At 45.2% G+C, this 23,972-nt stretch overlaps 1 protein-coding gene across 1 annotated transcript in view; it reads left to right on the forward strand.

Moving 5' to 3' along the window:
* arl15a (ADP-ribosylation factor-like 15a) overlaps positions 1 to 23,972 on the forward strand; it is a 231,960-nt gene that overhangs the window by 79,358 nt on the left and 128,630 nt on the right. Inside the window, exons 2-3 of the mRNA XM_029763835.1 lie at positions 132 to 276; positions 7,802 to 7,861. Coding sequence (XP_029619695.1) covers positions 132 to 276; positions 7,802 to 7,861 — 205 coding nt within the window. The remainder of the gene's footprint in view (positions 1 to 131; positions 277 to 7,801; positions 7,862 to 23,972) is intronic.

Consider the following 23,972-nt stretch of genomic DNA (forward strand, 5'->3'; position numbering starts at 1 on the left):
AGAAGTGTGCCAAGGAGATAGTTTTGTTAAACCGGCCCCCCTACCAACAACAGTTAACACTACCATTATTATTATATTATCTAATAGGAGACTCTGTGATGATTAGTGAAATGTTCTGTGTTTCTCTGTAGTGTTTCCGGGCACTGTGCTGTAAAGGACCTCCCCCGTCCAGACCAGAGTATGATGTGGTGTGTATCGGACTGCCCGGGGCCGGCAAGAGCAGCCTGCTGGCGTTGCTATGTAACGAGGGGAGCCACGGCATCGGTCCTACCACAGGTACCGATACACACACACACACACATTGATTTATCTGTTGGCAAAACTATTTTGTCTTGCATGACCAGAAAGTAAGAAAGAGGGGAGCGAGAAATCCCAGAAAGCTTTCTCTTTTTCAGAAGAAGATAAGGCTTAGGGCTAGTATATCACCCCTGCCAAAACCAGTATATCACCCCTGCCAAAACCAGTATATCACCCCTGCCAAAACCAGTATATCACCCCTGCCAAAACCAGTATATCACCCCTGCCAAAACCAGTATATCACCCCTGCCAAAACCAGTATATCACCCCTGCCAAAACCAGTATATCACCCCTGCCAAAACCAGTATATCACCCCTGCCAAAACATCACCCTGCTCCACTATTCTTCCATCTCCCCTCTCCCATCTCCCCTCTCCATCCCTCCCCCCTCTCCCTTATCCCTTCTCCATCCCTCTCCTCTCCCCTCTCCTCCTCTCCTCTCCCCTCCCCTCTATCTCTTCTCCTCTACCCTCTCCTCTCTCCTCTCCACTCTCCAATCTCCACTCTCCCTTCTCCATCCCTCTCCCTTCTCGCCTCTCTCTTCTCCCCAATCCCCTCTCCTCCCCCTCTCCCCTCTCCTCTCCCCTCTCCCCTATCCTCTCTTCTCTCTCCATCCCTCTACCCTATCTCCTCTCCTCTACCCTATCCTCGCTTCTATCTCCTCTCCTCTCTCCCCCCTCGTCTGTCCTCTCGTCGCTCCCCTCTCCATCCCTCTTCCCTGTCCCCTCTCCTCTCCTCTCTCCCCTCCCCTCCCCTCTCCATCCCTCTCCCCTGTCCCCTCTCCTCTCTCCCCTCTCCCCTATCCCCTGTCCCCTCTCCTCTCTCCCCTGTCCCCTCTCCCCTGTCCCCTCTCCTCTCTCCCCTCCCCTCTCCATCCCTCTCCTCTCTCCCCTCCCCTCCCCTCTCCATCCCTCTCCCCTGTCCCCTCTCCTCTCTCCCCTCTCCCCTGTCCCCTCTCCTCTCTACCCTCCCCTCTCCATCCCTCTCCTCTCTCCCCTCCCCTCTCCATCCCTCTCCTCTCTCCCCTCTCCATCCCTCTCCCCTATCCTATCCCCTGTCTCCTCTCCTCTCCTCTCTCCCCTCTCCATCCCTCTTCCCATACCCCTAAACCTCAGGGATTGGGCCATGATTCTTCTCCTTGGTGTGCCAACAGACACAGTCCAGAGCTGCCGTTGCTCACTGCCACTTCAACCTCAAACCCTAAATATAAAGACATTACTCTGAGTGCAGGGAGGGGGAAAACCCCTGTCCCCTGGCTGTCTGCTGGGGCTTTAATAGATCAACTACAGCCGTTATTTACCTACGTGGGGAGTTATTCTGGCAACCCTTCGGAAGGTAGGGATAAGATGAAGCTGTCAGCCGATGGCTACGGACAGACGGACAGACAGACAGGCAGACAGGCAGACAGGCAGGCAGGCAGGCAGGCAGGCAGGCAGGCAGACAGACAGCGAGAGAAACAGACAGACAGGCAGACACAGACAGACAGCCAGGTAGGCAGACACAGACAGACAGACAGACAGACAGACAGACAGACAGACAGACAGACAGACAGACAGACAGACAGACAGACAGACAGACAGACAGGTAGGCAGAGACAGACAGACAGACAGACAGACAGACAGACAGACAGACAGACAGACAGACAGACAGACAGACAGACAGACAGCGAGAGAGAGAGATAGATAGACAGGCAGGCAGGCAGGCAGAGAAACAGACAGACAAAAAGGCAGACAGAAAAACAGGCAGACAGACAGACAGCCGGTTGGATGAGAGAGAACCTCTGCAGAAGAACACAGGTACAGTAAACCTGCAGGAGAGTTAGTAAAACAGTGTTTTTCTCAACATGTTGAACAGCAGAGCTCTGGGTTTAGAGCCTGGTTCATATGGTTTGAATTGTTGTTAAGCGGGAACCACAACAGTCTCAAACACTGCTCTGTTTTGCTAACCCTGACACTAAAACATGTGTGTTTTCCAAATGTCGTCTCTTGTTAACTCAACATGTTGGTGGTTTTGAAATAACTCGCTAAACGTTCCGTTGGAATATTCTGCATGTGGGGAAGTAGATTTTTCAAATTATTTTTAAGAGGAGCAACAAATGTTTCATAGTCAATTCTATTACAATTCAACCGGTTCTTCTACGTGTTAGTCTGACCCTGTCTCTCTTCTTCTACGTGTTAGTCTGACCCCGTCTCTCTTCTTCTACGTGTTAGTCTGACCCTGTCTCTCTTCTTCTACGTGTTATTCTGACCCTGTCTCTCTTCTTCTACGTGTTAGTCTGACCCCGTCTCTCTTCTTCTACGTGTTAGTCTGACCCTGTCTCTCTTCTTCTATGTGTTAGTCTGACCCTGTCTCTCTTCTTCTACGTGTTAGTCTGACCCTGTCTCTCTTCTTCTACGTGTTAGTCTGACCCTGTCTCTCTTCTTCTACGTGTTAGTCTGACCCTGTCTCTCTTCTTCTACGTGTTAGTCTGACCCTGTCTCTCTTCTTCTACGTGTTAGTCTGACCCTGTCTCTCTTCTTCTACGTGTTAGTCTGTCTCTCTTCTTCTACGTGTTAGTCTGACCCTGCCTCTCTTCTTCTACGTGTTAGTCTGACCCTGTCTCTCTTCTACTACGTGTTGGTCTGACCCTGTCTCTCTTCTTCTACGTGTTAGTCTGACCCTGTCTCTCTTCTTCTACGTGTTAGTCTGACCCTGTCTCTCTGCTTCTACGTGTTAGTCTGACCCTGTCTCTCTTCTTCTATGTGTTAGTCTGTCTCTCTTCTTCTACGTGTTAGTCTGTCTCTCTTCTTCTACGTGTTAGTCTGACCCTGTCTCTCTGCTTCTACGTGTTAGTCTGAACCTGTCTCTCTTCTTCTATGTGTTAGTCTGACCCTGTCTATCGTCTTCTACGTGTTAGTCTGACCCTGTCTCTCTTCTTCTACGTGTTAGTCTGACCCTGTCTCTCTTCTTCTACGTGTTAGTCAGACCCCGTCTCTCTTCTTCTACGTGTTATTCTGACCCTGTCTCTCTTCTTCTACGTGTTAGTCTGTCTCTCTTCTTCTACGTGTTAGTCTGACCCCGTCTCTCTTCTTCTACGTGTTAGTCTGACCTCGTCTCTCTTCTTCTACGTGTTATTCTGACCCCGTCTCTCTTCTTCTACGTATTAGTCTGACCCCGTCTCTCTTCTTCTACGTGTTATTCTGACCCCGTCTCTCTTCTTCTACGTGTTAGTCTGACCTCGTCTCTCTTCTTCTACGTGTTAGTCTGACCCTGTCTCTCTTCTTCTACGTGTTAGTCTGACCCCGTCTCTCTTCTTCTACGTGTTAGTCTGACCCTGTCTCTCTTCTTCTACGTGTTAGTCTGACCCCGTCTCTCTTCTTCTACGTGTTAGTCTGACCCTGTCTCTCTTCTTCTACGTGTTAGTCTGACCCTGTCTCTCTTCTTCTACGTGTTAGTCTGACCCTGTCTCTCTTCTTCTACGTGTTAGTCTGACCCTGTCTCTCTTCTTCTACGTGTTAGTCTGTCTCTCTTCTTCTACGTGTTAGTCTGACCCTGTCTCTCTTCTTCTACGTGTTAGTCTGACCCTGTCTCTCTTCTACTACGTGTTGGTCTGACCCTGTCTCTCTTCTTCTACGTGTTAGTCTGACCCTGTCTCTCTTCTTCTACGTGTTAGTCTGACCCTGTCTCTCTGCTTCTACGTGTTAGTCTGACCCTGTCTCTCTTCTTCTATGTGTTAGTCTGTCTCTCTTCTTCTACGTGTTAGTCTGTCTCTCTTCTTCTACGTGTTAGTCTGACCCTGTCTCTCTGCTTCTACGTGTTAGTCTGAACCTGTCTCTCTTCTTCTATGTGTTAGTCTGACCCTGTCTATCGTCTTCTACGTGTTAGTCTGACCCTGTCTCTCTTCTTCTACGTGTTAGTCTGACCCTGTCTCTCTTCTTCTACGTGTTAGTCAGACCCCGTCTCTCTTCTTCTACGTGTTATTCTGACCCTGTCTCTCTTCTTCTACGTGTTAGTCTGTCTCTCTTCTTCTACGTGTTAGTCTGACCCCGTCTCTCTTCTTCTACGTGTTAGTCTGACCTCGTCTCTCTTCTTCTACGTGTTATTCTGACCCCATCTCTCTTCTTCTACGTGTTAGTCTGACCCCGTCTCTCTTCTTCTACGTGTTATTCTGACCCCGTCTCTCTTCTTCTACGTGTTAGTCTGACCTCGTCTCTCTTCTTCTATGTGTTAGTCTGACCCTGTCTCTCTTCTTCTACGTGTTATTCTGACCCTGTCTCTCTTCTTCTACGTGTTAGTCTGTCTCTCTTCTTCTACGTGTTATTCTGACCCTGTCTCTCTTCTTCTACGTGTTAGTCTGACCCTGTCTCTCTTCTTCTACGTGTTAGTCTGACCCTGTCTCTCTTCTTCTACGTGTTAGTCTGACCCTGTCTCTCTTCTTCTACATGTTAGTCTGATCCTGTCTCTCTTCTTCTATGTGTTAGTCTGACCCTGTCTCTCTTCTTCTACGTGTTAGTCTGACCCTGTCTCTCTTCTACTACGTGTTAGTCTGACCCCGTCTCTCTTCTTCTACGTGTTAGTCTGACCCTGTCTCTCTTCTTCTACGTGTTAGTCTGACCCTGTCTCTCTTCTTCTAAGTGTTATTCTGACCCTGTCTCTCTTCTTCTACGTGTTAGTCTGTCTCTCTTCTTCTACGTGTTAGTCTGACCCCGTCTCTCTTCTTCTACGTGTTAGTCTGACCCCATCTCTCTTCTTCTACGTGTTAGTCTGACCCTGTCTCTCTTCTTCTATGTGTTAGTCTGACCCCGTTTCTCTTCTTCTACGTGTTAGTCTGACCCTGTCTCTCTTCTTCTACGTGTTAGTCTGTCTCTCTTCTTCTTCGTGTTAGTCTGACCCTGTCTCTCTTCTTCTACGTGTTATTCTGACCCTGTCTCTCTTCTTCTACGTGTTAGTCTGTCTCTCTTCTTCTACGTGTTATTCTGACCCTGTCTCTCTTCTTCTACGTGTTAGTCTGACCCCGTCTCTCTTCTTCTACGTGTTAGTCTGACCCTGTATCTCTTCTTCTACGTGTTAGTCTGACCCTGTCTCTCTTCTTCTACGTGTTAGTCTGACCCCGTCTCTCTTCTTCTACGTGTTAGTCTGACCCTGTCTCTCTTCTTCTACGTGTTAGTCTGACCCTGTCTCTCTTCTTCTACGTGTTAGTCTGTCTCTCTTCTTCTTCGTGTTAGTCTGACCCTGTCTCTCTTCTTCTACGTTTTATTCTGACCCTGTCTCTCTTCTTCTACGTGTTAGTCTGACCCTGTCTCTCTTCTTCTACGTGTTAGTCTGACCCTGTCTCTCTTCTACTACGTGTTGGTCTGACCCTGTCTCTCTTCTTCTACATGTTAGTCTGACCCTGTCTCTCTTCTTCTACGTGTTAGTCTGACCCTGTCTCTCTGCTTCTACGTGTTAGTCTGACCCTGTCTCTCTTCTTCTATGTGTTAGTCTGTCTCTCTTCTTCTACGTGTTAGTCTGTCTCTCTTCTTCTACGTGTTAGTCTGACCCTGTCTCTCTGCTTCTACGTGTTAGTCTGAACCTGTCTCTCTTCTTCTATGTGTTAGTCTGACCCTGTCTATCGTCTTCTACGTGTTAGTCTGACCCTGTCTCTCTTCTTCTACGTGTTAGTCTGACCCTGTCTCTCTTCTTCTACGTGTTAGTCAGACCCTGTCTCTCTTCTTCTACGTGTTATTCTGACCCTGTCTCTCTTCTTCTACGTGTTAGTCTGTCTCTCTTCTTCTACGTGTTAGTCTGACCCCGTCTCTCTTCTTCTACGTGTTAGTCTGACCTCGTCTCTCTTCTTCTACGTGTTATTCTGACCCCGTCTCTCTTCTTCTACGTGTTAGTCTGACCCCGTCTCTCTTCTTCTACGTGTTATTCTGACCCCGTCTCTCTTCTTCTACGTGTTAGTCTGACCTCGTCTCTCTTCTTCTACGTGTTAGTCTGACCCTGTCTCTCTTCTTCTACGTGTTAGTCTGACCCTGTCTCTCTTCTTCTACGTGTTATTCTGACCCTTTCTCTCTTCTTCTACGTGTTAGTCTGTCTCTCTTCTTCTACGTGTTATTCTGACCCTGTCTCTCTTCTTCTACGTGTTAGTCTGACCCTGTCTCTCTTCTTCTACGTGTTAGTCTGACCCTGTCTCTCTTCTTCTACGTGTTAGTCTGACCCTGTCTCTCTTCTTCTACATGTTAGTCTGATCCTGTCTCTCTTCTTCTATGTGTTAGTCTGACCCTGTCTCTCTTCTTCTACGTGTTATTCTGACCCTGTCTCTCTTCTTCTATGTGTTAGTCTGACCCTGTCTCTCTTCTTCTACGTGTTAGTCTGACCCCGTCTCTCTTCTTCTACGTGTTAGTCTGACCCTGTCTCTCTTCTTCTACGTGTTAGTCTGACCCTGTCTCTCTTCTTCTACGTGTTATTCTGACCCTGTCTCTCTTCTTCTACGTGTTAGTCTGTCTCTCTTCTTCTTCGTGTTAGTCTGACCCTGTCTCTCTTCTTCTACGTGTTATTCTGACCCTGTGTCTCTTCTTCTACGTGTTAGTCTGACCCTGTCTCTCTTCTTTTACGTGTTATTCTGACCCTGTCTCTCTTCTTCTACGTGTTATTCTGACCCTGTCTCTCTTCTTCTACGTGTTAGTCTGTCTCTCTTCTTCTACGTGTTAGTCTGACCCCGTCTCTCTTCTTCTACGTGTTAGTCTGACCCCGTCTCTCTTCTTCTACGTGTTAGTCTGACCCTGTCTCTCTTCTTCTATGTGTTAGTCTGACCCCGTTTCTCTTCTTCTACGTGTTAGTCTGACCCTGTCTCTCTTCTTCTGCGTGTTAGTCTGTCTCTCTTCTTCTTCGTGTTAGTCTGACCCTGTCTCTCTTCTTCTACGTGTTATTCTGACCCTGTCTCTCTTCTTCTACGTGTTACTCTGACCCCGTCTCTCTTCTTCTACGTGTTAGTCTGACCCTGTATCTCTTCTTCTACGTGTTAGTCTGACCCTGTCTCTCTTCTTCTACGTGTTAGTCTGACCCCGTCTCGCTTCTTCTACGTGTTAGTCTGACCCTGTCTCTCTTCTTCTACGTGTTAGTCTGACCCTGTCTCTCTTCTTCTACGTGTTAGTCTGTCTCTCTTCTTCTTCGTGTTAGTCTGACCCTGTCTCTCTTCTTCTACGTTTTATTCTGACCCTGTCTCTCTTCTTCTACGTGTTATTCTGACCTTGTCTCTCTTCTTCTACGTGTTAGTCTGACCCTGTCTCTCTTCTTCTACGTGTTAGTCTGACCCCGTCTCTCTTCTTCTACGTGTTAGTCTGAACCTGTCTCTCTTCTTCTACGTGTTATTCTGACCCTGTCTCTCTTCTTCTACGTGTTAGTCTGAACCTGTCTCTCTCCTTCTACGTGTTAGTCTGACCCTGTCTCTCTTCTTCTACGTGTTAGTCTGACCCTGTCTCTCTTCTTCTACGTGTTAGTCTGACCCTGTCTCTCTTCTTTTCTTTTCTCTTTCTTTCTCTCAGGCTTCAGCATCAAAGCAGTACCGTTCCCAAACGCCATCTTGAATGTAAAGGAACTCGGAGGTAAAGTTAAAGAATAGATTTGACTATGAATGCTAGCCATAGTAATTGGGTGTGTTTGATTATGAATGCTAACCATAGTGATTGGGTGTGTTTGATTATGAATGCTAGCCATTGTGATTGGGTGCATTTGATTATGAATGCTAGCCATAGTGATTGGGTGTGTTTGATTATGCATGCTAGCCATAGTGATTGGGTGTGTTTGATTATGAATGCTAGCCATAGTGATTGGGTGTGTTTGATTATGAATGCTAGCCATAGTGATTGGGTGTGTTTGATTATGAATGCTAGCCATAGTGATTGGGTGTGTTTGATTATGAATGCTAGCCATAGTGATTGGGTGTGTTTGATTATGAATGCTAGCCATAGTGATTGGGTGTGTTTGATTATGAATGCTAGCCATAGTGATTGGGTGTGTTTGGTTATGAATGCTAGCCATAGTGATTGAGTGTGTTTGGTTATGAATGCTAGCCATAGTGATTGGGTGTGTTTGGTTATGAATGCTAGCCATAGTGATTGGGTGTGTTTGATTATGCATGCTAGCCATAGTGATTGGGTGTGTTTGATTATGAATGCTAGCCATAGTGATTGGGTGTGTTTGATTATGAATGCTAGCCATTGTGATTGGGTGTGTTTGATTATGAATGCTAGCCATAGTGATTGGGTGTGTTTGATTATGAATGCTAGCCATAGTGATTGGGTGTGTTTGATTATGAATGTTAGCCATAGTGATTGTGTGTATTTGACTATGAATGCTAGCCATAGTGATTGGGTGTGTTTGATTATGAATGCTAGCCATAGTGATTGGGTGTGTTTGATTATGAATGCTAGCCATAGTGATTGGGTGTGTTTGATTATGAATGCTAGCCATTGTGATTGGGTGCATTTGATTATGAATGCTAGCCATAGTGATTGGGTGTGTTTGATTATGCATGCTAGCCATAGTGATTGGGTGTGTTTGATTATGAATGCTAGCCATAGTGATTGGGTGTGTTTGATTATGAATGCTAGCCATAGTGATTGGGTGTGTTTGATTATGAATGCTAGCCATTGTGATTGGGTGCATTTGATTATGAATGCTAGCCATAGTGATTGGGTGCGTTTGATTATGCATGCTAGCCATAGTGATTGGGTGTGTTTGATTATGAATGCTAGCCATAGTGATTGGGTGTGTTTGATTATGAATATTAGCCATAGTGATTGGGTGTGTTTGATTATGAATGCTAGCCATAGTGATTGGGTGTGTTTGATTATGAATGCTAGCCATAGTGATTGGGTGTGTTTGATTATGAATGCTAGCCATAGTGATTGGGTGTGTTTGATTATGAATGCTAGCCATAGTGATTGGGTGTGTTTGATTATGAATGTTAGCCATAGTGATTGTGTGTATTTGACTATGAATGCTAGCCATAGTGATTGGGTGTGTTTGATTATGAATGCTAGCCATAGTGATTGGGTGTGTTTGATTATGAATGCTAGCCATAGTGATTGGGTGTGTTTGATTATGAATGCTAGCCATTGTGATTGGGTGCATTTGATTATGAATGCTAGCCATAGTGATTGGGTGTGTTTGATTATGCATGCTAGCCATAGTGATTGGGTGTGTTTGATTATGAATGCTAGCCATAGTGATTGGGTGTGTTTGATTATGAATGCTAGCCATAGTGATTGGGTGTGTTTGATTATGAATGCTAGCCATTGTGATTGGGTGCATTTGATTATGAATGCTAGCCATAGTGATTGGGTGTGTTTGATTATGCATGCTAGCCATAGTGATTGGGTGTGTTTGATTATGAATGCTAGCCATAGTGATTGGGTGTGTTTGATTATGAATATTAGCCATAGTGATTGGGTGTGTTTGATTATGAATGCTAGCCATAGTGATTGGGTGTGTTTGATTATGAATGCTAGCCATAGTGATTGGGTGTGTTTGATTATGAATGCTAGCCATAGTGATTGGGTGTGTTTGATTATGAATGCTAGCCATAGTGATTGGGTGTGTTCATTCCCACATTTAGTTCTATAATATAATTATCATCAGGAGACTGGGTCTGACGTATCTACTGGACCGTGAGAACGAGGAACCACGCAGACTGTTTTACAGTGGTTGTTAGGTCCAGTAGGTGTTTGTTTTAGCTAATAAACAAACCTGTCTGTTGCTGTTTGGCCAGGTCAGTTGCAGACAGAAGAGCTTGCCAAATGGCCCTTGAGGCGACAGACTGTTGTATCGTTAACAAATCATTAAATGAATGTTTCTCTCTGGCCGTGAACATCAACAACACAAACCAATGATACGTACGTATGTCTGTCCCCTTAACCCACAGCAGCGTCACGTCTTGGTGTTGACATGTCACACACTGATGCTCTGGAACGATACACCCAACCCTTTTTCATTGTATTTTTTATGTTTTTTTAAACTAGACAAGAGTTGAGAAGATATTTATTAAATAAAATAGTGCTCTATAGTTGAATGGGCTCTGAGGCTGAGGGATGAGCTGGTTGTAATATCTATTTATATTTTAGTTGAACCTTTATTTTAACTAGGCAAGTCAGTTAAGAACAAATTCTTATTTCTAACGACGGTCTACCGGGGGAACAGTGCACTTGTTCAGGGGCAGAACGACCTTGTCAGCTCGGGGATTCGATCCAGCAACCTTTTGGTTACCGGCCCAACGCTCTAACCACTAGACTACCTGCCCCCCCATCGACCATGACAACGAAGATGGGAGTGGGTCCTCTGACCTGAGTCTGAGAAAGAGTTGTTATTATTATGACCGTAGTGTTCCTCTATGTTTAACATCACCCAGGGAGGTAGTTTGAGGTTTAATAAGGAAGCTGGAGGTAAGACATGGGGAAGCATCCAGAACTGTTAAAACGGAGAGCTTTAGAGAGGGATAAATCTTCCCTTCACCTCCACCTGTGGTTAAATTTATGAGGGTGTTTAAGAGTGAAAGTAATTTATGTATGTTTTTCTGGACACAGGTGCACTGTGAATCTTGACAAGTAGCCATCCTGGACTGGTAGCAGCGACGTCATAACTCCCTTCTCCTGAAGAACAACACACTTAGAAAGAAGAGAGACCACCAACGAGGGCGATACCAAATTTGGTCACAGTGTAGAAGGAAAGGAAGGAAGGAAGGAAAACAGGAAGGAGAGAGAGAAATGGAGAGAGAGAGAAATGGAGAGAGAGAGAGAGACAGAATTGGAAAGAGAGAGAGATGGAGAGAGAGAGAAATGGAGAGAGACAGAATTGGGAAGAGAGAGAGAAATGGAGAGAGAGAGAGAGACAGAATTGGAAAGAGAGAGAGAAATGGAGAGAGAGAGAAATGGAGAGAGAGAGAGAGAAATGGAGAGAGAGAGAGACAGAATTGGAAAGAGAGAGAGAAATGGAGAGAGAGAGAAATGGAGAGAGAGAGAAATGGAGAGAGAGAGAAATGGAGAGAGAGAGAGAGAGAGGGTTGGTGCTAAGCCCTTGATGGGGTTAAAGCCTGAGTGTGTCTGGGGTATAATTGTGGTTTGGTTGAGGAAAAACACAGACCCAGCCGCCGGGAGCGTGACACGTTTGATTTAGGGCTGCCACTCTAGCGGAGAGAGAGTATGATGAAACCTCTCCTCCTCCTCTCTTCCCCTCCTCTTCCCCTCCCCTCCTCCTCTCCTCCCCTTCTCCTCTCTTCCCCTCTCCTCCCCTTCTCCTCTCTTCCCCTCCTCCTCCCCTCCCCTTCTCCTCCTCTCTTCCCCTCCTCCTCCCCTCCCCTTCTCCTCTCTTCCTCTCTCCTCCCCTTCTCCTCCTCTCCTTCCCTCCTCCTCCCCTCCCCTTCTCCTCCTCTCTTCCCCTCCTCCTCTCCTCCCCTTCTCCTCTCTTCCTCTCTCCTCCCTTCTCCTCCTCTCCTCCCCTTCTCCTCCTCTCCTTCCCTCCTCCTCCCCTCCCCTTCTCCTCCTCTCTTCCCCTCCTCCTCCCCTCCCCTTCTCCTCCTCTCTTCCCCTCCTCCTCCCCTCCCCTTCTCCTCTCTTCCGCTCTCCTCCCTTTCCCTTCTCCCATCTCCTCTTCTCCCCTCTCTTCTCTGTTGCCTGTGAACACAGAGAGAATGAACATTATGGGTTTACGGCATAGCGGCTTGGAAAAAGAAACTGGGGGGGGGGCCTGGGGGGGTTTGGGATATGGGGGGATAGGGTGTTTTGATGCTCCCGCTTCTGTCCAATCACCACCTTATTAGGAGTGTATAGACTGAGACAGTACATCTGAGGTGGTCTCTGTGTCTGTCTATCTGAGGTGGGCTCCGTGTCTCTGTCTGTGGCTGTCTGCTCTGGGATGCATGGTCATTACACGGTCTAGGCAAGGTTCATGTGGATCAAAGTGTGTGTGTGTGTGTGTGTGTATATGCGTGCATGTGTTTGTGTGTGAGCGTACATGTGTTAAAGTGAGTGAATGTGAGTACTTCTGTCTGGCTCAATATCTCTGGTCTGTGTTTTTCGGTAAACAAGGTAACTTTTACAAGCCAGGTGTATCATTCACCCTGCCTGATGTTTTCTTCGTCCAGCAACATATCCAACCTTCTTCTCCTTGCCCCGACACAGAAAGAAAAAAGAAGAAGAAAACATAATTCATTTGATTTCATGTTTTGTTTACTTAGCTTTACGCAGATGATGATGCAAGGTGTGTTGCAGAATCACGTTGTTTTCTGTGTGAAACGGTACAACTAGAGGTCGACCGATTTGATGATTTTTCAACGCCGATACCAATACCCATTATTGGAGGACCATAAAAAGCTGATACCGATTAATCGGCAGATTTATATATTTTTTATATATATATATATAGTAATTGTAATAATTACAATTACAACAATACTGAATGAACAATGAACACTTTTATTTTAACTTAATATAATACAGAAATAAAATCAATTTAGTCTCAAATAAATAATGAAACATGTTCAATTTGGTTTAAATAATGCAAAAACAAAGTGTTGGAGAAGAAAGTAAAAGTGCAATATGTGCCATGTAAAAAGGCTAACGTTTAAGTTCCTCGCTCAGAACATGAGAACATATGAAAGCTGGTGGTTCCTTTTAACATGAGTCTTCAATATTCCCAGGTAAGAAGTTTTAGGTTGTAGTTATTCTAGGAATTATAGGACTATTTCTCTCTCTACCACCTGTATTTCACATACCTTTGACTATTGGATGTTCTTATAGGCACTATAGTATTGCCAACCTAATCTCGGGAGTTGATAGGCTTGAAGTCATAAACATTGCTGTGCTGCAAGCATTGCTAAGAGCCGCTGGCAAACCCAGGAAAGTGCTGTTTGAATGAATGCTTACGATCCTGCTGCTGCCTACCATCGCTCAGTCAGACTGCTCTATCAAATATCAAACCATAGACTTAATTATAATATAATAACACACAGAAATACGAGCCTTAGGTCATTAATATGGTCAAATCCGGAAACTATAATTTTGAAAACAAAACGTTTATTCTTTTAGTGAAATATGGAACCGTTCCGTATTTTATCGAACGGGTGGCATCCCTAAGTCTAAATATTCATGTTACATTGCACAACCTTCAATGTTATGTCATAATTATGTAAAATTCTGGCAAATGAATTATGGGATGCTGGCCTTCTAGGCAGAGTTGCAAAGAAAAAGCCATATCTCAGACTGGCCAATAAAAATAAAAGATTAAGATGGGAAAAAGAACAGACACTGGACAGAGGAACTCTGCTCGCCTCCCTACCTCTGAGGAAGCTGCTCTGGCACCCCAATGGTGGAACAAGCTCCCTCACGACGCCAGGACAGCGGAGTCAATCACCACCTTCCGGAGACACCTGAAACCCCACCTCTTTAAGGAATACCTGGGATAGGATAAAGTAATCCTTCTACCCCCCCCCCCCCCCCCCAAAAGATTTAGATGCACTATTGTAAAGTGGTTGTTCCACTGGATATCATAAGGCGAATGCACCAATTTGTAAGTCGCTCTGGATAAGAGCGTCTGCTAAATGACTTAAATGTAAATGTAAACGTAGATGGCCAGCATCCTGGAGTCGCTTCTTCACTGTTGACGTTGAGACTGGTGTTTTGCGGGTACTATTTAATGAAGCTGCCAGTTGAGGACTTGTGAGGTGTCTGTTTCTCAAACTAGACACTCTAATGTACTTGTCATCCTGCTCAGTTGTGCACCGGGGCCTCCCACTCCTCTTTCTATTCTGTGCCAGTTTGCGCTGTTCTGTGAAGGGAGTAGTACACAGCGTTGTACGAGATCTTCAGTTTCTTTACAATTTCTTGCATCGAAAAGCCTTTCGTTTCTCAGAACAAGAATAGACTGACAAGTTTCGAAAGAAAGTGCTTTGTTTCTTGCCATTTTGAGCCTGTAATCGAACCCACAAATGCTGATGCTCCAGATACTCAACCAGTCTAAAAGAAGGCCAGTTGTATTGCTTCTTTAATCAGGACAACAGTTTTCTTTAATCAGGACAACAGTTTTCTTTAATCAGGACAACAGTTTTCAGCTGTGCTAACATAATTCCAAAAGGGTTTTCTAATGATCCTTTTAAGGCCTTTTGAAATGATAAACTTGGATTAGCTAACACAACGTGCTATTGGAACACAGGAGTGATGGTTGCTGATAATGGGCCTCTGTACGCCTATGTAGATATTCCATTAAAAATCATCAGTTTCCAGCTACAATAGTCATTTACAACATTAAGAATGTCTACACTGTACTTCTGATCAATTTGATGTTATTTTAATGGAAAGAATTTGCTTTTCTTTCAAAAGCAAGGACATTTCTAAGTGACCCCAAACTTTTGAATAGTAGTGTGTGTGTGTATGTATATATATATATGTATGTGTGTATATATATATGTATATATATGTATGTATATATATGTATATTTGTATGTGATGGGATGTATAGACATTATAGACAGTATGTGGATAGAATATATAGTATATCTGTAGAATAGTATATATACAGCTATTGCTGAATAGGATGGCCTTTACTAGAATACAGTATATGCATATGAAATGAGTAAAACAGTATGTAAACATTATTAAAGTGACCAGTGTTACATTATTAAATGTAAAGAATGGGCTTTAGGTTAGGCAGGTGAACCTGTAACCATATTACTTCAACAGTATTTAACAAGAGATCCTCTCTAAGCCTTACAGTAATGTGGCTCTGAATATAAACGGCAACACCTCCACCTTTGGCATTTCTGTATTTTCTGTAGATGTTATAACCTTGTATTGCTACCAGTGTATCATCAAAGGTATTATCTAAGGGAGTTTCGGAGGTAGTCAGAATATGAATGTAATCTGTTATTAGCAAGTTATTGACTTCATGAACCTTGTTTCTTAAGCTGCATATGTTAACGTGGGCTATTTTCAGCACTTTTCTGGAATGCTAAATTTTTTTGATCGCTTTACTGGGAAGTTTATCAGAAGTAGACATGACAATGTTATTTATGTTGGAGCTGATAGTGCAGGGTGAGCTGCACACAGTGGACTTCCTACTAGGGCACACCACCTCAGTGTTAACAGTGGTCTTCCTACTAGGACACACCACCTCAGTGTTAACAGTGGTCTTCCTACTAGGGCACACCGCCTTAGTGCTAACAGTGGACTTCCTACTAGGGCACACCGCCTTAGTGCTAACAGTGGACTTCCTACTAGGGCACACCGCCTCAGTGCTAACAGTGGACTTCCTACTAGGGCACACCGCCTCAGTGCTAACAGTGGACTTCCTACTAGGGCACACCGCCTTAGTGCTAACAGTGGACTTCCTACTAGGACACACCGCCTCAGTGCTAACAGTGGACTTCCTACTAGGACACACCGCCTCAGTGCTAACAGTGGACTTCCTACTAGGGCATACCGCCTCAGTGCTAACAGTGGACTTCCTACTAGGGCACCCCGCCTCAGTGCTAACAGTGGACTTCCTACTAGGGCACACCGCCTTAGTGCTAACAGTGGACTTCCTACTAGGACACACCGCCTCAGTGCTAACAGTGGACTTCCTACTAGGGCACACTGCCTCAGTGCTAACAGTGGACTTCCTACTAGGGCACACCGCCTCACTGCTAACAGTGGACTTCCTACTAGGGCACACCGCCTCAGTGCTAACAGTGGACTTCCTACTAGGGCACACCGCCTTAGTGCTAACAGTGGACTTCCTACTAGGACACCACCTCAGTGTTAACAGTGGACTTCCTACTAGGGCACACCACCTCAGTGCTAACAGTGGACTTCCTACTAGGGCACACCGCCTTAGTGCTAACAGTGGACTTCCTACTAGGACACCACCTCAGTGTTAACAGTGGACTTCCTACTAGGACACACCACCTCAGTGCTAACAGTGGACTTCCTACTAGGGCACACCGCCTTAGTGTTAACAGTGGACTTCCTACTAGGACACACCACCTCAGTGCTAACAGTGGACTTCCTACTAGGGCACACCGCCTTAGTGCTAACAGTGGACTTCCTACTAGGGCACACCACCTCAGTGCTAACAGTGGACTTCCTACTAGGGCACACCGCCTTAGTGCTAACAGTGGACTTCCTACTAGGGCACACCGCCTCAGTGCTAACAGTGGACTTCCTACTAGGACACACCACCTCAGTGCTAACAGTGGACTTCCTACTAGGGCACACCGCCTTAGTGCTAACAGTGGACTTCCTACTAGGGCACACCGCCTTAGTGCTAACAGTGGACTTCCTACTAGGACACACCGCCTCAGTGCTAACAGTGGACTTCCTACTAGGGCACACTGCCTCAGTGCTAACAGTGGACTTCCTACTAGGGCACACCGCCTTAGTGCTAACAGTGGACTTCCTACTAGGGCACACCGCCTCAGTGCTAACAGTGGACTTCCTACTAGGGCACACCGCCTTAGTGCTAACAGTGGACTTCCTACTAGGACACACCGCCTCAGTGCTAACAGTGGACTTCCTACTAGGGCACACTGCCTCAGTGCTAACAGTGGACTTCCTACTAGGGCACACCGCCTTAGTGCTAACAGTGGACTTCCTACTAGGGCACACCGCCTCAGTGCTAACAGTGGACTTCCTACTAGGACACACCACCTCAGTGCTAACAGTGGACTTCCTACTAGGGCACACCACCTCAGTGCTAACAGTGGACTTCCTACTAGGACACCGCCTCAGTGTTAACAGTGGACTTCCTACTAGGGCACACTGCCTCAGTGTTAACAGTGGACTTCCTACTAGGGCACACCACCTCAGTGCTAACAGTGGACTTCCTACTTGGGCACACTGCCTCAGTGTTAACAGTGGACTTCCTACTAGGGCACACCGCCTCAGTGCTAATAGTGTAACTCTGGTTCATAGGCACATGATTACTGCATACAATAGCTGTAGGATCAGTAGAGACATTCAGGGGAGTTAGAGGGCCAGGCATTCAAATCAAATCAAATCAAATTTTATTAGTCACATCCGCCGAATAAAACATGTGTAGACCTTACTGTGAAATGCTTACTTACAAGCCCTTAACTATCAATGCAGTTTTTTTTAAAGAAAATACCACACAAATAAAAAGTAAGGGATAAGAATAACAAATAATTAAAGAGCAGCAGTAAATAACAATAGCAGGGGCAATATACACGGGGTACCGGTACAGAGTCAATGTGGAGGCTATATACAGGGGGAACCGGTACAGGGTCAATGTGCGGGGGCACCGGTTAGTCAAGGTAATTGAGGTAATATGTACATGTAGGTAGAGTTATTAAAGTGGCTATGCATAGATAATAACAGAGACTAGCAACAGCATAGAAGGGGAGGGGGGCAATGCAAATAGTCTGGGTAGCCATTTGATTAGCTGTTCAGCAGTCTAATGGCTTGGGGGTAGAGGCTGTTTAGAAGTCTCTTGGACCTAGACTTGGTGCTCCGGTACCGCTTGCCGTGCAGTAGCAGAGAGAACAGTCTATGACTAGGGTGGCTGGAGTCTTTGACAATTTTTAGGGCCTTCCTCTGACACCGCCTGGTGTAGAGGGCCTGGATGGCAGGAAGCTTGGCCCCAGTGATGTACTGGGCCGTACACACTAACCTCTGTAGTGCCTTGCGGTCGGAGGCCAAGCAGTTGCCATACCAGGCAGTGATGCAACCCATCAGCATGCTCTCGATGGTGCAGCTGTAAAACCATTTGCGGATCTGAGGACCCATGCCAAATCTTTTCAGTCTCCTGAGGGGGACTAGGTTTTGTCGTGCCCTCTTCGCGACTGTCTTGGTGTGCTTGGACCATGTTAGTTTGTTGGTGATGTGGACACCAAGGGACTTGAAGCTCTCAACCTGCTCCACTACAGCCCCGTCGATGAGAATGGGGTCGTGCTCGGTCCTCCCTTTCCTGTAGTCCACATTCATCTCCTTTGTCTTGATCACTTTGAAGGAGAGGTTGTTGTCCTTGCACCACACGGTCAGGTCTCTGACCTCCTCCCTATAGGCTGTCACATCGTTGTCAGTGATCAGGCCTAACTTAATGATGGTGTTGTAGTCGTGCTTGGCCGTGTAGTCATGAGTGAACAGGGAGTACAGGAGGGGACTGATCACGCTCCCCTGAGGGGCCCCCGTGTTGAGGATCAGCGTGGCGGATATGTTGTTACCTACCCTTACCACCTGGGGGCGGCCCGTCAGGAAGTCCAGGATCCAGTTGCAGAGGGAGGTGGTTAATGCCAGGGTCCTTAGTTTAGTGATGAGCTTTGAAGGCGCTATGGTGTTGAACGCTGAGCTGTAGTCAATGTGAGCATTCTCACATAGGTGTTCAGGTTTTGTCCAGGTGTGAAAGGGCAGTGTGGAGTGGAATAGACATTGCATCATCTGTGGATCTGTTGGGCTGTATGCAAATTGGAGTGGGTCTAGGGTTTCTGGGATAATGGTGTTGGTGTGAGCAGTGACCAGCCTTTCAAAGCACTTCATGGCTACAGACGTGAGTGCTACGGGTCGGTAGTCATTTAGGCAGGTTACCTTAGCGTTCTTGGGCACAGGGACTATGGTGGTCTGCTTGAAACATGTTGGCATTACAGACTCAGACAGGGACATGTTGAAAATGTCAGTGAAGACACTTGCCAGTTGGTCAGCGCATGCTCGGCTGCCTTGTGAATGTTGACCTGTCTAAAGGTCTTACATCGGCTGCGGAGAGCGTGATCAGACAGTCGTCTGGAACAGCTGATGCTCTCATGTATGTTTCAGTGTTACTTGCCTCGAAGCGAGCATAGAAGTTATTTAGGCTCGTGTCACTGGGCAGCTTTCGGCCGTGCTTCCCTTTGTAGTCTGTAATGGTTTGCAAGCCCTGCCACCTCCGATGAGCGTCGGAGCCGGTGTCGTACGATTCGAAATCCTTAGTCCTGTATTGACTCTTTGCTTGTTTGATGGTTTGTCGGCGGTCGTAGCGGGATTTCTTATAAGCTTCTGGGTTAGAGACAGACATGCTTGGTGGTGGTTTCGATAGACTCTACAGGGTTCTGTGGTTGGTTAAAACAGACATGCTTGGTGGTGGTTTAGAAAGACTACAGTGTTCTGTGGTTGGTTATTAAGACAGACATGTGTGGTGGTGGTTTCAAAAGACTCTACAGCATTCCAAATGTCACCCCATTGCCTGTATAGTACACTACTTTTGACCGGAAGCCTATTCGCTCTGGTCGGTAGTCGACTAAACAGGATGACGTTTGGGACGCACTTTGCTGCTTTAACATAACTTTAGTGTTCTTCTCTCCCTTGGTCTTCTGCCTGGTTGGAGAAAAGAAAGACAGTCTGTTTTCTGTTAGAGAAATCATCAAAGGAGCTTTGCTTTGACTGGAGTTACAGAGCAAAACGTCCGATTAGCAACATGTTTGGTTCGCAAAATGTCCGATTAGCAACTTGTTTGATTAGCAACATGTTTGATTAGCAATACGTCCGATTAGCAACATGTTTGATTAGCAAAACGTTTGATTAGCAAAACGTCCGATTAGCAACATGTTTGATTAGCAAAACGTTTGATTAGCAAAACGTCCGATTAGCAACATGTTTGATTAGCAACATGTTTGATTAGCAACATGTTTAATTTGCAACATGTTTGATTAGCAACATGTTTGATTAGCAACATGTTTGATTAGCAACATGTTTGATTTGCAACATGTTTGATTAGCAACATGTTTAATTTGCAACATGTTTAATTTGCAACATGTTTGATTTGCAACTTGTTTGATTAGCAACATGTTTAATTAGCAACATGTTTAATTAGCAACATGTTTAATTAGCAACATGTTTAATTTGCAACATGTTTGATTAGCAACATGTTTGATTAGCAATACGTCCGATTAGCAACATGTTTGATTAGCAAAACGTTTGATTAGCAAAACGTCCGATTAGCAACATGTTTGATTAGCAACATGTTTGATTAGCAACATGTTTAATTTGCAACATGTTTGATTAGCAACATGTTTAATTTGCAACATGTTTAATTTGCAACATGTTTAATTAGCAACATGTTTGATTAGCAACATGTTTGATTAGCAACATGTTTAATTTACAACATGTTTAATTTGCAACATGTTTAATTAGCAGCATGTTTGATTTGCAACTTGTTTGATTAGCAACATGTTTAATTAGCAACATGTTTAATTAGCAACATGTTTAATTTGCAACATGTTTAATTTGCAACATGTTTAATTTGCAACATGTTTACTTTGCAACATGTTTAATTTGCAACATGTTTAATTTGCAACATGTTTGATTAGCAACATGTTTAATTTGCAACATGTTTAATTTACAACATGTTTAATTTGCAACATGTTTAATTTGCAACATGTTTGATTAGCAACATGTTTAATTTGCAACATGTTTGATTAGCAACATGTTTGATTAGCAACATGTTTAATTTACAACATGTTTAATTTGCAACATGTTTAATTTGCGACATGTTTGATTAGCAACATGTTTAATTTGCAACATGTTTAATTTGCAACATGTTTGATTAGCAACATGTTTAATTAGCAACATGTTTAATTAGCAACATGTTTGATTAGCAACATGTTTAATTAGCAACATGTTTAATTTGCAACATGTTTGATTATCAACATGTTTGATTAGCAACATGTTTAATTAGCAAAACGCCTGATTAGCAACATGTTTGAATTTCAAGGTAAAAGTTGAAGCGTGAGTGATAGGAGTCGGGCATGCATGGGGAAAAGGTTTTTCAAGTCAACCACGGCAGAATAAGAGACCATACATAGCCTAGTTTCTACCTAACAGAGAACAAGACATCTGAACAGTAGCCTAGAATATGATGAAGCACTTAACTCACGTATTCAAGTGCATTCATCCATCCATCTATCCATCCATTCATTCATTCTATCATTCCTTCATCTATCGTTTTAATTCATTAATTTTTAAAAAATAAATAAAATGTTCCCTGACTCTGACAGGCCTACATAATGTTTTGATAACATTATATCGTCTCCTATCAGGCCAATAGGTGGCAGGAGTTGCCAGTCAGTCAGACAGTAACTAAACACATGACTGACTTGTGGTCCCTTGTGGCTCAGTTGGTAGAGCATCGCGCTTTCAACTGCCGTTGTGGTTTTGATTCCCATGGGGGAAAAATGTACACACTCACTACTATAAGTCGCTCTGGATAAAAGAGTCTCCTAAATGATTCAAATGTACATTCCACCCAGTTTCCAAGGAAAGACGGAAAATACAACTTCCAACTGCCACTTTGTCTGATAACTTGCCACCCCAATAAGAAGTTGTGTTGCGTGATGTCTAAACACTTGCCCGGCTTCACAGTTTGTCACCGCATCCCAATTACCTTCCTGTGTGAGCTAATAGCAACAGTTCACATGATAGCAAACGAGGGAAGGAAGTTACATGCAGGAAGGAGGAATGAAAAATAATACTTATCTTTTTCGCTGATCAAGTCCCGTAATGAGGGTAACTCTCCTTCCCCCTTCGGCCCCCTGGGCTGTGCCAACCCAGACAGTGAGAGGGAAGACAGACAGGGTGGGATGGAGGGGGAGGAGAGGGGAGGGAAGACAGGGTGGGATGGAGGGGGGGAGAGGGGAGAGAAGACGGGGTGGGATGGAGGGGGAGGAGAGGGGAGGGAAGACAGGGTGGGATGGAGGGGGAGGAGAGCGGAGGGAAGACAGGGTGGGATGGAGGGGGAGGAGAGGGGAGGGGAGGGAAGACAGGGTGGGATAGAGGGGGAGGAGAGGGGAGGGGAGGGAAGACAGGGTGGGATGGAGGGGGAGGAGAGGGGAGGGAAGACAGGGTGGGATGGAGGGGGAGGAGAGGGGAGGGAAGACAGGGTGGGATGGAGGGGGAGGAGAGGGGAGGGAATAAAGAGGAAGGGATGGAGGGGGGAAGAGAGACAGGTTCAGCTCGAAGGGGAGACAGACAGGGTGAGTCATGTTATGTAGGTCTCTATCTCTAATGACTTACACTGAACCTTGGTGAGCAGATATACGGTATGTTACTGAACCTTGGTGAGCAGGTATACGGTATGCTACTGAACCATGGTGAGCAGATATACGGTATGTTACTGAACCTTGGTGAGCAGGTATACAGTATGCTACTGAACCTTGGTGAGCAGATATACGGTATGTTACTGAACCTTGGTGAGCAGGTATACGGTTTGCTACTGAACCTTGGTGAGCAGATATACGGTATGTTACTGAACCTTGGTGAGCAGGTATACGGTATGTTACTGAACCTTGGTGAGCACTGAACCTTGGTGAGCAGGTATACGGTATGCTACTGAACCTTGGTGAGCAGGTATACGGTATGTTACTGAACCTTGGTGAGCAGGTATATGGTATGTTACTGAACCTTGGTGAGCACTGAACCTTGGTGAGCAGATAAATGGTATGTTACTGAACCTTGGTGAGCAGGTATACGGTATGCTACTGAACCTTGGTGAGCAGATATACGGTATGCTACTGAACCTTGGTGAGCAGGTATACGGTATGTTACTGAACCTTGGAGAGCAGATATACGGTATGTTGCTCTCCCAAATTACTGCACAGAAAAGGAGCCATGTGTTGTTGATTATAAATTGAGGGGTGGGGTTATTTTGAACAGCACTGTTCCAGGTTGTTGGCCATTGGGGTGGGCAGGGCTTGAAAATCAGTACGCACAGCGATTTAATAACTCCAAGGGATCTGTGTTTACTTTGAAGAGAAATGTTTGTGTCGTAACACAGCACAGCGGAGTGTGTGTGTGCGCGCTGTAACACAACAACATGGTATACATTATGTGTGTCTGTCGTAACACAGTGAGCTTGGACACTCTAACCCCTGCGGGCTATGGAGAGATGCAGACAGAGTTGCATGCAACAATAGACACAAAACGATGGAGTCAATTCAGGAGCGGAATCATGGAACCATGGAACATTCTATGATCGTGTTCAAACAGAACGTTCAGGGAAACCTTTTTTGATGATTCTTTTAGTTACATAATAATAACTACAGCATTGTAATAATTACTTATCGGAAAAACAATCTCTGTCCAAGTTTTTGCTGTGTTGTCATGAATTGTTTGTTAGAGAAATGAAACATTACTCTGTGAAAAGAGAGTATTCACCGCTGTAAGTTTGTTGTTTATGAAGTTGATAAATAAGGGAAAGGTTTTGATTTTATGTTTGATTTTGTTGCTCTCTGTAAGGGTGAACAACGTCACTGTCCTCTGTAAGGGAGAACAACGTCACTGTTATTTTAGATCAGTGACGTTATGTAATCAATCGCATTAAGTTTGGACTGGACTCTATTCCCACCCTATTCCCACTCTATTCCCACTCTGTTTCCACCCTGTTCCCACCCTGTTTTCACCCTGTTCCCACTTTATTCCCACCCTATTCCCACTCTATTCCCACTCTATTCCCACTCTGTTTCCACTCTGTTTCCACCCTGTTCCCACCCTGTTCCCACTTTATTCCCACTCTATTTCCACTCTATTCCCACCCTGTTCCCACCCTATTCCCACCCTATTCCCACCCTGTTCCCACCTTGTTCCCACCCTGTTCCCACCCTATTCCCACTCTATTCCCACCCTATTCCCACTCTATTCCCACTCTATTTCCACTCTATTCCCACCCTGTTCCCACCCTATTCCCACCCTGTTCCCACCCTGT

The sequence above is a fragment of the Salmo trutta genome, chromosome 9 (genome assembly GCF_901001165.1).
Source record: "Salmo trutta chromosome 9, fSalTru1.1, whole genome shotgun sequence".
In the NCBI taxonomy this organism is placed as follows: domain Eukaryota; kingdom Metazoa; phylum Chordata; class Actinopteri; order Salmoniformes; family Salmonidae; genus Salmo; species Salmo trutta.